Consider the following 17,471-nt stretch of genomic DNA (forward strand, 5'->3'; position numbering starts at 1 on the left):
CTACGGTGGCATCATTAATTTAGATATATGAATTTTGATATACACTATTATAAGCATCTTTGCAATGAAGACATAGGGATTTATTATTTAGGTACCTTGGACATTTAACTTGATTTTGCCCAAGGCTGTACCAGCTGGATTCTGAGCCACACACATGTAAGTACCAGCATCCTCTCTGACAGCTCTGGAGATCTGCAAGCCACCACGAGGAAGAACTGCATGGGTTCTACCTACATCATAGTTACAAAAACAGAGTGAGAAGAATTTTTATTTTCATTAAAAAATCATACTGACTTCTGAATTATAAAACTGAGTTGCCATTATTTTCTTGATTGAAATGGTACCTGAAGTGATGACATTGATACCTTCCTTTTGCCAAGTGATGAAAGGACTGGGAGTCCCTGTTGCTTCACATGGTAATAAAATGGGATTGTTTAGAATGACGGCTAGTTCACTTGGCTGAGGCTGAATGACTGGAGGCTCTATAAGAACCAATCAACAGAAATAAGCAAAGGCTCTAGTTAGTAGCATAAATGTCTATAGTAGCCATGAGGTTAAACATGCCTGAATTCAAAATTCCAAAATATTAGTGATTTCATTGTCCCAGGGAAAAGCAAATAGCAGTCATATCACATTTTTTGAGTCTTGTTACTATAGCCAGTCTCCATTAGAAGAACTTCATAGAAAAGACTAAAATCAGAAACAGATCATAAAAATTCAAGAAGACAAATAATTTAGGGGTTGTTTTGTGTGGTTTGTCATCTGTATGTTTTCTTGAGTCTATTGAAGAACATCTATCAGGCTTTCATATCCCCAAAATATTACTGTGGTTTATGACTCTAGATGGTACCACCTGTCAAGAATAAACATGACTTAGAAAAGTACAGGGCCTCCCTGGTGGCGCAAGTGGTTGAGAGTCCGCCTGCCAATGCAGGGGATACGGGTTCGTGCCCCGGTCTGGGAGGATCCCATATGCCGCGGAGCGGCTGGGCCCGTGAGCCATGGCCGCTGAGCCTGCGCGTCCGGAGCCTGTGCTCCGCGACGGGGGAGGCCACAACAGTGAGAGGCCCGCATACCGCAAAAAAAAAAAAAAAAAAGAAAAGTACAACAGCAAAATTTTAATGAATAAATAACCTTTCATACCTTGGACATAAAGGCTCACATGTCGATGTGCAGAACCAGCTGCATTCCTAGCAACACAAGTATATCTTCCAGCATGGCTTAATTGAGTGGCAAATATTTCAATTGCTCCTAAAAAGGAAAAATTTTTCATGCACAGTGCATCCCTGTTTTTCTGGTTTGATAAAGCATGTCTCTTTGCTTTTGTGTGAGTCTGCCCCCAGCACAGTAGTGCATGGCTTGTACTCATACTTGTACCCCCTGTGCTTACCTACCACAGTATTTTTTCAAAAATCACTATTAACAGCTTTATTTAGGCAAAACTTACGGACCATAAAATTCACTGATTTAAATGTACAATACAATGATTTTTAGTATATTTACAGAGTTGTGCAATTATAATTTAATTTTAGAAAATTTCCATTATGCCAAAAGAAATCTCACTCCACTTATAGTCCTGCCTCACTCTCAACCCCAAGTGTAAGCAATCACAAATCTAATTTCTATATATATTGGCCTTTTCTGGAAATTTCATATAGATGGGATCATACAGAAGGCTTTTGTGTCTGACTTCTACTGTGAGCATAGTTTTTGAGTTTCATCTGCTGTAGCAGGTGCCAATATTTTTGTTCCATTTTATTGCTAAATAGAATTCCATCCTGTGAATTATCCACATTTTGTTTATCCATTCACCAGTTGATGGACATTTACATTGTTTCTATGCTTTTGGCTATTGTGAATGATGCTGTATGAACATCTGCATATAAGTCTTTGGGTGGACATATGCTTTCATTTCTCTAGGTAGGGACCTAGGAATGGAGTTGCTGGGTCATATGGTAACTGTTTAACATTTTGAGAAAAGTTCTAAACTGTTTTCTTAGCACATTACTTTGTGCTGAAAAGTAGTTAATTTATATTTTATGACTTTATTTGCTATCTGTTTATGCAGATTTCTGAAATAGCCAAAATACTATGCTTTGAAAACCAAGTTCCATTCTGAGAACAAATCTTTCATTATTTCCCTTCTACTGAAGAAATAAACAAATTCTCTTTGAATAATATGCCCACACTCACAAACCCTCAGGATGTTAGTTGCTACTTTAATCTCCAGGGTACCTCCCCAATGCAGGATGAACTTACAGAAACACAAATGTGAATCACTTATACTTCCATTTAGGTGAATTTTTTTCTCTTTAATATTATAAAATTTTCAATACTTACATTCTATAAATGATGGTTACTACCACCCTCAAAAATTATCCATATCATAGCACTTAACACCCAGTCCTACTTGCTAAATTATTGAAACCTTAAAAGCAAGAAGCCTGTCTTAGTTTTATATCCTCAGAAACTCAGTGGAGTATTTAGCCTATTTTAGGTACTAAATGTTTGTTGAATGAATGGACATTCTATTTGGCCAATAAAAGAAGTGTGGTTCACTCAAAGGCAACCAGTAAATTTGTTAAACCTTAGGTTTAGTAAATATGCACATAAAATCCCAGTGGTCATGCTTAATATATTCATATCAGTCTCCTAGATATTATTTGTTATCTTTAGACCTTTTTTCTATTCCTTTCCCAAGTTCCCCCTCCCCACTCTTAAGTGCATTTTTTCCCAGATGCCTAAGCCCAGGAATACAGATGTACTTTATTCTTTTATTTTGGTGCAACAGAAGTCCAACTAAGGCTATCCAGTAAAAACAAATCCAATCAATAGCTGTGTAATCACTGAGCTGGGTCTTACCTGAGGACAGAATTCTATAGCCCTCTCCTCTGGGAAGCAGTCTTATACCATTTTTCGCCCAGTGAATTGAGGGAAATGGAACTCCTGAAGCCGTGCAGGTGATCACAGTGGGGGCGTGTGTGGTTACTAGGAAGTCAGTAGGCTCATCAGCTATGGAAGGTGGAACTAAAAGAAAAATAACAAAAAGAAAGAAAACTACATGTTCCCAACCTTTACAGATTTCCAAAGCCTCCTCATATATCCTTCTCTTTCTACACTGAAAGTGAATGCTTGGTCAGTGGAAAAGGAAGCTCTCTTGTGAAGTAGAGGAATGATGGAATGATATCATTATAATAACTTTCAGTCCACATACTAAGCCAGTTCTACCTTGGACAGTGAGATCCACAGTTCTCTTATCCTCTCCGGCATCACTTGTCACAGTGCACTCATAGGTTGCAGTGTCATCCACAGAAGGGGAAATAATTACTAGTGAACCTGAAGAAAGGAGCCTAGAAGAGAGATTTCAAAGTAATGAGGTGCTATATATCAATTTTCACAAATGTTTCTAATTGGTGCAACATGGTACTATCTTGTGAATTGAGGGAAATGGAACTCTTTCCTCATGTTAAAATGAGCATCATTTTATGCATCAGACTTTAAGTTTATATGGCAGTGGGTTAACAGGACCTCAACCTTGACATCTGCAGGAAGCAGTGGTGTGGAATGATCGTGATAAGAGGGAATCCTGAATTTTCTGAATGCTTATAGCATAATCAACCATGTTCTCCCAGGTGAAATACAGTGAAATGAGCACACTGATGATAGCCATTGTTTATTGACCATTGAACACATTCCCAGCACCATCTCAAATGCTTCACATTAATCATCTCTAAATTTCACAATTAACTTTGCAGACTGGTATTTGATTATTTCTACTGACAGATGGGTAACTACAAGTCTGTCTGTCTTGCACCTTTCCCTACTTCACACGTCTCCTTACATGTGGTGGATACCTTGGAGATGCATAGTACATAAATCAAAGAGTCTTTTCCTTAGCTTTGAATCAACTCAAAACTAAAGTGATCTGAATCACTTCAAATGTTCAGAAGGTTGAGTAAATACACATACATTATTTAAAGTAATCTAATGAATCACTTTGCTGTACAGCTGAAACTAATATAACACTGTTAATCAACTATGCTCCAATATAAAATAAAAATTAAAGAAAATATGTATCAAAATGAAAAATCAATAAATCTTTTAAATTTCTAGTGGTTGAATACACTAAAAAAATCAGTAATCTAAATAAGAATATCTGTATTCTTACTTCAAACTGTGCAATGATGAATGGAAATGATTTGATTCAATGGAAACATACTTGACCTGCTTTTTTATTCAAGGGCATTGTACATTTTCCCCATAGTATATGCTTTCAAGTCACTAAACACCCAATGCCAAAAGATTAAAAGGGTGAGAAAGAGGGAGAAGCAAGAGAGTTTCAAGTGAAACACTCCTAGTTTCATATTTCCTGATGTATCAGAACTGATTTTTGTTAAGGTAGGTCTATAAGAACATTTGCTTTCAGTACTATGGCAAACCTTTTGCAAGATATCTATTAACTTGAGATACAAGAAATGATGCTTATCTAAAGCATCAGAAATTCCTAGTTTTTTTTTTTAAAGGTTAGTCTTTAAAAAATATGATGTCGGGCTTCCCTGGTGGCGCAGTGGTTGAGAGTCCGCCTGCCGATGCAGGGGACACGGGTTCGTGCCCCGGTCCGGGAAGATCCCACATGCCCCGGAGTGGCTGGGCCCGTGAGCCATGGCCGCTGAGCCTGTGCGTCCGGAGCCTGTGCTCCGCAACGGGAGAGGCCTCAACAGTGAGAGGCCTGCGTGTCGCAAAAAAAAAAAAAAAAAAAAAAAAAAAAAAGTAAAAAATATGATGTCATATTAAGAGCAATGGTAATCAAGCTGGAAGAGCAATGGTAGTCAAGCTGGAAGAATACAAAAAACTGGGACGGGCTTCCCTGGTGGCGCAGTGGTTGAGGGTCCGCTTCCCGATGCGGGGGACACGGGTTCGTGCGCCGGTCCAGGAAGATCCCACATGCCGCAGAGCGGCTGGACCCGTGAGCCATGGCCGCTGAGCCTGCACGTCCGGAGCCTGTGCTCCGCAGCGGGAGAGGCCACAACAGTGAGAGGCCCGCGTACCACAAAAAAAAAAAAAAAAAAAAAGAAAAAACTGGGAGAAAATGCTCTTCTTCCTCCCTCCACATGCTGCCAAATACCTATGCTGTATTTCAAGGTATAAAATTTGATTTTTATTCTGCAACTAAAACTTGTATTATTTCTACAGAATAGTTTTTCTTTTATACCAAATGATGTTTTTATCTTTTGTCTTTATAAAATTCCAAAAGATACTAAAAAAAAAAAGAATGGAAATCTAATTTTTTAGAGCTCAGTTATCTACAGGACTTATGAATATAGAAGTTGCACCTATAATTCAGAAATAAGATTTTAGGTTGAAAAACTAATTCTACATTAAGAAAAAAATAACATGCTCTCTACATAGTAGCTAATTCTTCATACTTTATATATTTGCTGTCCCCATTGATAGAGTTTAAATGTTAATTCTTTTAAAAATTATGTTTCTAAATAATAGGTGGAATTGTCCAGTTAAATTATTCCTTACCGGTATGAATTCTGATTTTGATCCACATTAAGAAGATGCCCATTTTTTCTCCAGTTGATTGATGGTTTTGGTATCCCAGTAGCCTCACAAGCCAGAGTGGTTTGAACATTTACTGTTACAGTTATGTTGGTAGGACCCAGAGCAATAGATGGAGGAACTAAAATGAAGTCACCAAGTAAGAAACACATTCAGTAAATAGTATGCCATTCGAAGTATTTCTGCCAAACTGAAATTAATCATTGCTAACTTGCTTTATAGTTATGAACACAATAAGGTTCTGTGAATTTACACAGTGTTGTGATGATGCTCTTTATAATGGGTCTTCACTGCTTATAATATAGTGTAATACATTTAAATAGCACTAGATATGAAGGTCTTTATGTTATGACCTCACTGGTTTAGGGTACCAAAGAATATCTGACCCAAAGATTGGATGTTATTCATAAAAGTACATTTACCATGGACTTGTAAGTCTATTCGCCTGCGATCTGTTCCAGCAGCATTGGTAGCCATACACAAATATCTCCCACTATCAGTAACATGTGCTGACTGGATGTGAAGGAATCCATTTTCCAAGATGGAGTATCTATAAGAAAGATCACAAGTGAGGTCCTCCAGATCAGCCTTTCTGATTATGCACATTTTGACTGAGAACATCATAAAATACCCAGTTAAATCCATTTTTAGTCCTTTTCCTACTTCAGAAATTTATAATACCCTTGGTGGAAAAAAAAAAAGGATATTCTGCAAAGGTGCACAGCAGATGGGCTTGTGATCTTGGATAGATTATAATCATTACATTTTGAACATAAGCCTTAAGAATTATGCTTTTAAAATACTATATTCTGATCCTCATTTAAGATGAAGAGACTCATTTTAGAATGAAAAGACCCAAATAATGCACTGGATCAAAGATTTAAAAACTTACATTTCAGTTCTTACAGTATTTTTTATCCTTTTCCAGAATTGTTACCTTGCATGATTCTCAGATAGAACAGCTCCATCCTTTCTCCATGTTATCCTTGGGGTTGGCACACCTTCCGCAAAGCATTCCAATATAGTTGACTTATTTAAGTGAATGACAAGACTCTGGGGGCCACTCTTTATGCTTGGAGGAACTGCACAAGAGATGCATGTGGAAAACTTCCTTTATATCAATAACATAGCCTGAACTAAGACTCTTCAAAGGTAATACAAAGTGAGATTTGAGTCAAATGTATGGCTTTGCCTACAGCTAATTCAGGTTAGTATAAATAGAATTGGGGTTTAATTCCCAAAGTCTTATTCAAGATAAGATTTTATTTAAAAATTTACTTAAAAATGAAGAGTAAATGGGTGAGGAAGCTTTAAATCCCTGATATGGTGTATGAAATCTGGCTTTCTAATGAAAGAGGCTTGAATAGAATAAAAGTCAGCTCTGGTATGATACAAATTAAAGATGATATTTCTTACTTCTCTTTGGCCAAATAATGGTCAGAGAATGTTAATACTGGAACAACTTCACTTTAAATAAAGGATAGAAAGTGGGCTGTTATAACAAAGCACATCTGTGATTAATTATGCAAGTCTCAGAGTGTGTATTTTATTAATCATTGAGTTCTATGGGAATAGAAATCTTGAATTTTAATTTTAGTGTTAGAGATATTAGCTGCCTGGGTCACTCAACTTGTAAAGTTTCGTATATTAAAATTCCAAAGGGACAGTTTTGAAAAAGTCTGTATCATATTCTTGAAATTTGGCAGATTTTAGTGTTTAGATTTTATATTTGAGAAAATTACAGTCCCATGGAAGTCTCTGTCTAGCACATATATAATCAAACACCAACATCAACAAAGGTGACTAAATAATTGGCTACTTGTCATCCAGAGATTTAGTGTATTAAACTTCTCCAATGGCTCTGATCTGAATGACGCAAAACATCAGGATATGCTGATAACAATTGGACATATATTGTCCTCTAAGAGAAATGTATCTTTTTTTGGAAATTGAGTTAGTTTGAATATAGTGATAGTACAAATATCACATGTTGTCTTTATGAAAAGAAATAAGATAAGCACAAGTATTTGTTTAGTATGCTCATAAAAAATAAAAATGTTATGATCTCTTTAAATGCCTTTATCTAAATTTTAAAATTGTGAAAGAGTGATTAATTTTTCTTACCATTTACAGTGAGAATAAATTCTCTTGTAGTCTTTCCTGCAATGTTGCTGGCAACACAGGTATAATTGGCTGTATCACCTAGATCTGCATTATTAATTTGCAAGTATCTCCCTCCAGATAGGATTCTTACTCGAGGTGTTGCCTGGATTCAGCAAGTAAAATTTACCATTACAATGTCGGACAAATAAAATAAAATATTAATCATCAAAAGTAACTATAGTGAACTGTAGTGCACCTGTCTCCCAGTATCTTTGTCTGCTCCCCCCACTGCTATCCTGGTATCAAAAACTCTTGGGAAATATTTCTATGAGTGTAGTTAAAGCAAGAGCACAATCAGTGTCTCCAGTTCTTCACAGTGACGGCCACAATGAACCTCTCAAGGATGAAAAGGTGTCTCAAGTTGGGCCCATTCGAGCTCCCCAGAAAGACACTGCTGGAAGTGTTGGAATAAGGCATATTTTTACTGGAATCACTGGTAGTGAGGATGACATAGCTTGGTGGCAGTCTTACCACCATGTGGGGACAGCTTGCTCTGAATCTAAGACATAAGCAGAGTTGGGATTCAGTCAAGAGATGCTTGACTACATGGTGAGAGCCTCTGGATCTAGTAATGCCTAAAGCTTAAGTTCACCAATTACTATAGCTAATAAATATCTTTTTTTTTCCATTTAAATTATTTTGAGTTTGAATTCTGTCACTTAAAGCTGAAAGTTTCCTGACTAATAAATTAACTTAGGTTAACTTATAGGAAATAATTATCCTTCAACATATTTAACATAAGTAAATAAATGATTTTAGTCTACAAATATTTATTAAGCACTTATTTTGCGTTCAGGCATGGGACCAAGAATTATGAAAATGCAGAGACCTATACTGAAATGAAATACTGAAATATAATAAAATCTAATCTCTGCTATAATGTCCAATTGGGGATTGTTCATAGACTTTAAAAAATGCCAGGTAACATCAAAGCCTGATATTTTCTGATTGTGCCTAAGTGTAACGACTTCAAGAGAAGCCCAAATAAGATTTTTCTACCATATGGGTTCTGTCCCAGATAAACCTATATTTCTAATGAAAAAAGTTGTTCACACTAATATAGACAGTTCAGGTCAATTTATCTTGAAAGTCCACACATTTTCTCTAGGCCTTTCCTTGCTACAGGGGCTATTAATGGTAAACTTTTATTACTTCTGATGAGAATAAGTGGTTTCTTAAACATACATGGTAAGTTCTATGAAACATATTTTAATGTTGATATGGGTATAGCAGGATTTTAGGCTAATAAAAAAATTCTGAGTTGATTCTCATGTCTTTCTTCCATGAACATCAGTAAGTTCTGCCAACTTATTCAGTCTCACTACAATTTTCTCTGGTTCTCTTCTCATTTACTGCCAGTGATTCTTCCAAGTTTGATTTCTTTCCTCAGATAGAACATCATTCTCAGCTCATGACCTTAATTCCTACTTCATTGAGAAAATCAAAGCCAATTGCCCGCAATTTCTCCCTCTCATCTCTTGCATATGAATGCAACCTTCCTTCCTATTTTTCCATCTCTGTGGAAAAAGGTCAATGCTTCTGTCCAAGGCTAATCTCTTCACCTGTCACCAGGGTCCCAACCTTTCCCCACTCGACACACTTAGTCCTGTATCTTCCATCTTTTTCAGTAAATAAGCATATACAAATCTCTTTTGTATTTAAGTAACAGTCCACAATCATTTCCACTTCCTCTTCTTTAACCCCCCCAGACAGCTGTAACCTGTCTTCTACTTTTTTTTTTTTGCTGTACGCGGGCCTCTCACTGCTGTGGCCTCTCCCGTTGCGGAGCACAGGCTCCGGACACACAGGCTCCGCGGCCATGGCTCGCGGGCCCAGCCGCTCCGCGGCATGTGGGATCTTCCGGGATCGGGGCACGAACCCGTGTCCCCTGCATCGGCAGGCGGACCCTCAACCACTGCGCCACCAGGGAAGCCCCTGTCTTCTACTTTGATCACTCTATTGAAGAACCGTTGTTCAGATCTTTAATCAAGTCTATGTGTTGCCAAAGCCAGTGAATACAACTTAATTTGTATCTTAACATGGACTCTGTTAACCACTCCCTCTCTCTTCCTTGGCTTTCAGTACACCAATGTCTCCTATATTTAATCTTATTTCTCTGAGTCCTCATTCTCAGTCCCATTCTTCTCTTCTTCCTTTGCTCACCTTTTAATTGTCAATGTTGCCTTAGGCTTTATTCTCATTTACAGGTCTTCTCACACTGTGTGCTTTCTGGTTGACCTCATATAAACTGATGGCTTCAGCAACAGGTTACACCAACGAGGACCACCAAATCAAAGATGTTTTTGATGAAATACGGACCCATATTTCTTAGTGCTTCTTAGAAGCTCCACTTGGATAATATATAGGTAATTCAAACTCAAAATATCTAAAACTGGACTCATTTTTTCCCCCATAACTGTTGAAATCAGCCTGTCCCAGTACTGACATCACTTGGTCATATCTGAGATTAGCCTGAATTTCTGTAGCATCAACATTCAATCAGTCCGTATCTGAACACCTAATGGTCTAGAGTGAAATGCACACATGGGAGATAAGACTATGGAGAAAAAGTCAGAGCATGAAGGGCTTTGTGAGCTAAGCTGGGCAGTTTAACCCGAATCCTGAAATCTATGGAGAATCATCAAAGGATTTTAATCAAGGTCTACTTCAACCATACCAAGCTACCTGCAGTTCCTGGGACAGCAGCATTCCTTCTCCTGTAATGTCTTTGTACATGCTATCACTTATGTTTGGAATCCCCTTCTTCTTTCTCACCCAACATCTACCCAACATTTAAAATGAACTCACCCTTTCCAAGAGGCTCCCCTGGGCTATTCCTTACCCTTCAGTCTGGATTACTTGCTTCTCCCCTCTGTTTCCATAAAATGTTGTATATCCCTCTAAGGTATTGTTTACTGAATATCAGCAGTATCAATTTTCTACAATCTTTGATATACTTCTGTATATTTTAGATAGTCTGTGAGCTCCTTGAGGATCAAGATTATTCTCAGGGGCAATCATAGTGCCTAGCATTATAATAGGCACACAATAAATAGAGAAACTGAGGCACAGGACTGTTAAGTGATATGCATGATGATTTAACAAGGAAGTAACTCTCAGAACCCAGCCTTTCTTGTGTTTGGCATTTGTGTGATTTGATGATGGTGAAAGTCTTTCTGCCTTATGTATTAGGGACAAAATTTCCTTTTATTTAGGCACAGTGTACCATAATAGGTTATACTAACAGGATGAGGAAGACCAAAGGAGAAACAAAAGGATAAGTAAGTACTAGGATAAGGACAATCAGAGCATTCAAAGTCAAGGCTTTGAGCCAACCCTAAAAGCCTATTTAGGATCCTGGGCTGTGACACTATAGGGCAGCAGACAGATATCACCTGAGCATGGGAACCTTTAAAGAGCCAGTAACTGTGTTTTCAAAGATTCCAGTCCATATTCCTGGTGTTGCACAGATCCTTGGGGTCACTCCTGAGGACCAAGTTTAGGCTAGGGAAATTCAGTAATAGGTTTGCCCTAGGGAGTTGGCAGGACAGGTCAGGTCTTTTGAGACTCTATGGTTTCTTCCCTCTCAAGTAAAGACAAATGATACAGATGAACCTATTTGCAGAGCAGGAATAGAAAGGCAGATGTAGAGAACGGACATGTGGACACAGTGGGGGAAGGGGAGGGTGGGATAAATTGGGAGATTAGGTTTGACATAAATACACTACCATGTGTAAAACAGAGAGCTAGTGGGAACCTGCTGTATAGCACAGGGAGCTCAGCTCAGTGCTCTGTGATGACCTAGATGGGTGGGATGTTGGGGGGAGGGAGGGGATATATGTATATATATGGCCGATTCACTTCACTGTACAGCAGAAACTAACACAACATTGTAAAGCAATTATACTCCAATAAAAAAAAAAGACATAGCTTAGTGTTTCAATTCAACTTTGATCCACGGGCTCCAGGAGATATATACTTGGGCCAATTTACAGAGTATATGAATCAAAATACCTGTCTTTTGCCTCATAACTAGCTACTAACTACTCCAAGAAGGCTGATTAAAGGACCCTGTGCCCACCCCTGTAATGTTGAATAACTAGTAGTCTGACACTGTTTGGTTTTATCTCCCTAGCAAGGACTCTATTGTTGATTTTTTTGTCTCACAATGAATCTGTGGAATTTAGCAAGATTTACCTGTAACCGTTCTCCATTTTTAAGCCAAGTGATTACAGGTGGGGGTACTGCATCCGATTTGCATTCCAATGTCACTTGTCTGTTCCGTAACACAGTGAAATCCTGGGGCTCATCAGTTCCAGCAATATTAGGGGGGACTGGGCATGAGAACAAATACACCAAAGGCTTTTAATAAACAGGATATAAAATGATCTGGATTATCTGAGGTGTTCAACGAATGTTGCTTCTGCTGTATGAAATAAAAAAGCATAAACTTAAAACATTACTCATTCAATTTATAGTACAATGATTACAAATAGTGAAAAATTTTTTACCTTCCTCAGTACTTTCGCATACATCAAATAATGAAATTCTTCCAATGGCCACGTAAATGACAGGATAAGTAATATAATCACAGTCTAAGTACAAAGAAGGGATTCCTTGTCTAGCTCTACACTTGGTAATAATTTTCTCTGAACATCATATTTTAAAACTTCTAAATTAGGGTCTGCCCATTATAATATATAGAAATATGTACATTTTCCTTAATATGCAGAAAGGGGAAGAGGCAAAATAGGGGTAAGGAATTAAGAGGTACAAACTACTATGTATAAAATAAATAAGCTACAAGGATATATTGTAAAGGGAATACAGTCAATATTTTATAATAACTTTAAATGGAGTATAATTTATACAAATTTTTAATCACTATGGTTTACACCTGAAATAAATATAATATTGTAAATCAACTAAATCACAATCTAAAAATGTACCTTTTTTATGTGACTCTTATATACACAATTTACATGTCAATTAGTGGCAGGTCTAATTTTTGTGTAGGACTGGCGGGGTGAGGGGAACACTCCTACATTATGCCAGCCCTACAGGTTGTGTTGCCTAGTCATTCAGGCTATGAGGAGATAAAGATCTTCCATTAAGTTCTTTTAATGTTCCTCTCCATGAAGAGTAATTCCCATTTCTATGTCAAAATAGTATCGGCCACAGTCTAATTGGCCCAACTTTTCTAGAAGGTAATTTGGCCTTAAATGTGTGTGTATGTATGTGTGTGTGTGTGCATACATGCATGCACATGTACTTGCATATAATCAAGTAAATATACCTACAGAAATTTATCAAAACAAAATAATTAAAGGAAGAGGCCAAGACACATGCACAAAGATGTCTACAATAGTGTGGCTTATATTGGTAAAAATACAAAACAGCCTAAATATCCAAAAATAAGGAATGTATTAAATAAATAATGGCATATTCATAAAATGGGACATCATGGAATCACTAAAAAGTAATGTTATAAAAATACATTTTTTGACATGAAAACATGTTCGCCATACCACTAAGTTAAGATAAAAAAAGTTAAATACTGGGCCTCCCTGGTGGCGCAGTGGTTAAGAGTCCGCCTGCCGATGCAGGGGATGCGGGTTCGTGCCCCGGTCTGGGAGGATCCCATGTGCCGCGGAGCGGCTGGGCCCGTGAGCCATGGCCACTGGGCCTGCGCATCCGGAGCCTGTGCTCCGCAACGGGAGAGGCCACAACAGTGAGAGGCCCGCATATCGCAAAAAGAAAAAAAAAAAAAAAAAAAAAAAAAAAGTTAAATACTATATGCTGTATGATCACATTTCTGTGACAATATTTATATGTAAAAAGGTCTTTATGTGATGAGATTATGATTTGATTTATATTTTTATCTTTATAATTTATATTCTATGATTTAAAACCAATGAATATGAATTATTTGTGCAGGAACAAAACAAATAGCTCAAAAAATCCATTAAACTATTCCCAACAATAGTTTAATGGACTACTGTGATCAAATATAAAAATCAGATTTGCAAAATACATTTTTCCTAATATATAAACATAGTTTTATGATATGTTAGATAGTTGCTCTATGTTCCATAAATTATGCCTTTTAATTAGGTATTAATGTATGATGACTGCAGGACATTTTGCCAACTTTACCATGCACTCTCACTAAATATTCTTTATCATCATCTCCTGCAGGACTGGATGCCAGACACGTATATCTTCCTGTATCTTCCACCTATAAAATTCGAATAAGTGAATGACACAATGTTAACATGCTGGTTTTGGTGATGAAAATAAATATCTATTAGAATGAATATAGAAGTCTCACACAAAGCAAGGTATTGTTAAGAGTACAGTAATAGGGCCTCCCTGGTGGCGCAAGTGGTTGAGAGTCCGCCTGCCGATGCAGGGGATACGGGTTCGTGCCCCGGTCTGGGAGGATCCCATATGCCGCGGAGCGGCTGGGCCCGTGAGCCATGGCTGCTGAGCCTGCGCGTCCGGAGCCTGCGCGTCCGGAGCCTGTGCTCCGCAACGGGGGAGGCCACAACAGTGAGAGGCCCGCATACCGCAAAAAAAAAAAAAAAAAAGAGTACAGTAATAAAATTTAATAAATGGTTTTAACATTTGTGATTAAATGTAACTTATATATTTAATCAGTTAAGTGTATCAGTTACATTTGATACTGATACTGAGCATGGCTTGACATCTGTTACATGTAAATCTATGTATTTGACATAGATTTAACAGGATTTTGGTATTTGATCTCAGAATGTTTGCATATTAGATATATTTAATGATCTCAGAAAGGGCAGATACATATAAGACCTACCACCATACATGACAGACTAGATACTACAGTATTTATTGAAGAAATAAGTATTTATGAATTTAAATTGCAGACTGAAAATTCTACTGGAGTCTTCCTTAAGAGAATAAAATACATTAACCAACCAATCAACTAACGAACCAAAAAAGTAAATAAAATATCAGGTTATTTTAATAAAGCACATTAATACCACATTTTTAATCTACCTTTGATATACATGGTGAAACAAAATAGGTATATTATGTAATTTGGCTGTAAACAGGTCAGGCTGACAGCAAAATCTACTATTTTCTGACGAAAACCAGAAACATTTCTTTAAAATCTCCATACATAGTTTCCACTGGAAGTGTTAGTCTTCATTCATATTTAACATTGTATAGAAGTTGTCTTATGTATGTGTAAAGGATACATTGAAAAACAGATGATCTTACTACTGTGAAAAATATATTTTGGAAAAGTAGAAAATCCTGTTTTCATTTATTTTATTACTTGAATACTCCTAGAACACTGGGAATTTTAAACTTCTTACATTCAAAACTGACTTTATAGTTTATGGAAAAACGTTTTGGTAGGCTGCAAAAAGTCCACTGAAAAAATTTAAAACTAGTATGTTTGGAAAATTAAATATGACTTTAGAAGAATGATTGTCTCATCGTCCTTCAATTAAGAATTGGAAGTGATGCACTACTGCCTAGAGAATAATTTCTAAATTTCTCATCATATCTTTCAAACTTCTAAAGGTCAACTCTTACTCCACCAATTCAGTTTATTCCCAAATCATATTGCCCCCTCCACTTGTCGTGACTCAGCCAAACTTGCACTATCATTCATGACTGTTTTGAGATCTTGCCTTCCCCAAGAAACATTTCCTGACAACTTATACCCTTCTGAATATTGACAGTTACTATTAGTAGCTACAGTTCCTAAAGTGTGTTCTGTTAATAGGGTGTTTAAAAAATTATAGTTAGTCAGGTTTCTTTGGAGTAAGAGTTTGCAGAGTTGTTGACATGCATTATGGCTCACAAAGGATAGGAAGGTACAGTATATAAAGTTTTTCAGATCTACCTGGTCATAGAATTTTTATCCCTTTGGAATAAATTACAGAATGAGGGTTTGATGGAAAATGTCTTAGCAAACTCTTGTCTTTACCACACAGTTTGGAATTTGCAAAGCATCCATTAGGTAGCAGGCATAACTACATGCTATAGATACATACACAAAAAGACACAGGTACCTAAGATATAATTTAGTAATAAGTGCTTTAACAGAGATATGTACCAAATATTGTGAAAACACAGAGGACCGGAGGAATCAAGAGCAGTCTTGGGACTTGACAATATTTAATTTTTCAATTCTATAACGTTTTTCTTATTGTTTTCCTAATTTTGTCATATGTAGTTTTATTTTTCTTAGAAAACTGGAAATTCCTTGAAGGCTGAGAAACGTCTTATGTATTAGATTTGTATTCTCCACAAAAGCTAGAATGTGTGGGTCACCATTTAACACTCTATGGAAACTTTGTCTTGTTTTGTTATAACATAACTTTTCATTCTTACATTTAAGACCTAGTGTAATGTGGCCTTAATTTCCCTCTAAAGCTTTATTTTCCATGATTCCTTTATACTTATGGTTCTAGTGCACACACTTCCCTGTCTCCATGCTATTCCCTATGTTACAAAATTCTTTTGCTTCCTTTTTGGTCTGTTGAAATTATAACACTCAAGGGTTTTGATTCAGTACGTGGTTTGACAGTTGGACCTGAGTTTTCTCTGGGTTCTTGAAGTGCTTGACAGAGGGAAGAGGGGAATGGAAGGTGTGTTCTCCTTGACGTTAGAAACAAGAACTGGGCTGAGTTCCACTGGCTATGCTTTTTTTCATTCTCCAAATATTTATTGAGCACCTAATATAAACCAGACAATGTGCTTGAAATATACTGTTAACAAGACGAAGAAGCTCCTTAACCCAAGGAACTCACAGTCTAGCCTAAAGGCAAATATTAATCAAATAATCCCACAAATAAATCAACACAGATCTTGATAAACTCTGTTTATTGTAAAAAGTCATGACAAGTTGTGACAGGATATCACCCGAGGGCTTGATGTTCTCAGACAGTAAGTAGTAGGTGAGGTTTCTCCATGGAAGAGACATTTACGTTCTGAAGCATGACAGGAGTCACCTAGGACAGGGGTAGGGGTAGGGGAAGGATGGCATGGAGCTGTCCAAGCAGAGGAACAGCGTGTGCAAAGACCCCAGGGCGGGAGAGAGTACAGAGCAGCTGAGGGCCTGAACTAGACCAGAGCGGCTGACAGCAGAGAGCAAACAGGAGAGGGGCCCGAGATGAGAAGGGAGCAGGGTGAGGACCTTGGCCTCTATCCCAAGAGAAATGGGGGCCATTGAGGTTTTTAAGCAGGGGACTGACATGATAAGATGTGTACTTCATGATCACTCAGCCACTCTGTGGAGAATGAACTGGAGAGGGCCAGAGGGGAAGTGCAGAGGCCAACATGGGAGATAAATAGAAGGAAAAGAGAAAATGAGAGGGTGTGAGCAACACCATGTCAGTTGGGAGGCAAACCGGTAGAGATTAAGAACATGGGCTCGGAATCAAGCTGCCCAGTTTGTGTCCTGACTTTGTTACTTGCTCTATGATCTTGAGCAAATTACCTAAGCTCACCTCTAAATCAGGGATAGTATCTGCCTATGTCCTAGATTGTGTGAGGATTAAATGACAAATACACCTCAAGAACTCAGAATGGTATCTGGCACACAGGAACCTGCTGTGGCCCAAGGCCACACAGCTACTACTAGAAACAGAGAAATACTGGACTGCTCTGATTAAAGCTGGGGGTGGGCAGGCCAGGCCCTGAGCCTCGTCCACTTGTCCACCCCTAACCACCACCTTGTCCTAGTCCCA

The 17,471-nt window shown here is 37.7% G+C and overlaps 1 protein-coding gene across 7 annotated transcripts in view; it reads right to left on the reverse strand.

The window, feature by feature from the left end:
* Positions 1 to 17,471, reverse strand: part of HMCN1 (hemicentin 1) — a 755,474-nt gene that overhangs the window by 103,641 nt on the left and 634,362 nt on the right. For all 7 annotated transcript variants that reach the window (XR_009531210.1, XM_060091137.1, XM_060091136.1 and 4 more), the window contains 11 exons: positions 13,885 to 13,966; positions 11,926 to 12,062; positions 7,690 to 7,831; positions 6,503 to 6,647; positions 5,988 to 6,115; positions 5,530 to 5,686; positions 3,229 to 3,350; positions 2,863 to 3,027; positions 1,144 to 1,251; positions 345 to 482; positions 96 to 230 (listed from right to left, as the gene is read on the reverse strand). Coding sequence is in view for 6 of the 7 variants with exons in the window: in XM_060091137.1 (XP_059947120.1) it covers positions 96 to 230; positions 345 to 482; positions 1,144 to 1,251; positions 2,863 to 3,027; positions 3,229 to 3,350; positions 5,530 to 5,686; positions 5,988 to 6,115; positions 6,503 to 6,647; positions 7,690 to 7,831; positions 11,926 to 12,062; positions 13,885 to 13,966 (1,459 nt within the window). In the remaining variant the exon portion in view is untranslated. The remainder of the gene's footprint in view (positions 1 to 95; positions 231 to 344; positions 483 to 1,143; positions 1,252 to 2,862; positions 3,028 to 3,228; positions 3,351 to 5,529; positions 5,687 to 5,987; positions 6,116 to 6,502; positions 6,648 to 7,689; positions 7,832 to 11,925; positions 12,063 to 13,884; positions 13,967 to 17,471) is intronic.

The sequence above is a fragment of the Mesoplodon densirostris genome, chromosome 2, assembly GCF_025265405.1.
Source record: "Mesoplodon densirostris isolate mMesDen1 chromosome 2, mMesDen1 primary haplotype, whole genome shotgun sequence".
Taxonomy (NCBI): domain Eukaryota; kingdom Metazoa; phylum Chordata; class Mammalia; order Artiodactyla; family Ziphiidae; genus Mesoplodon; species Mesoplodon densirostris.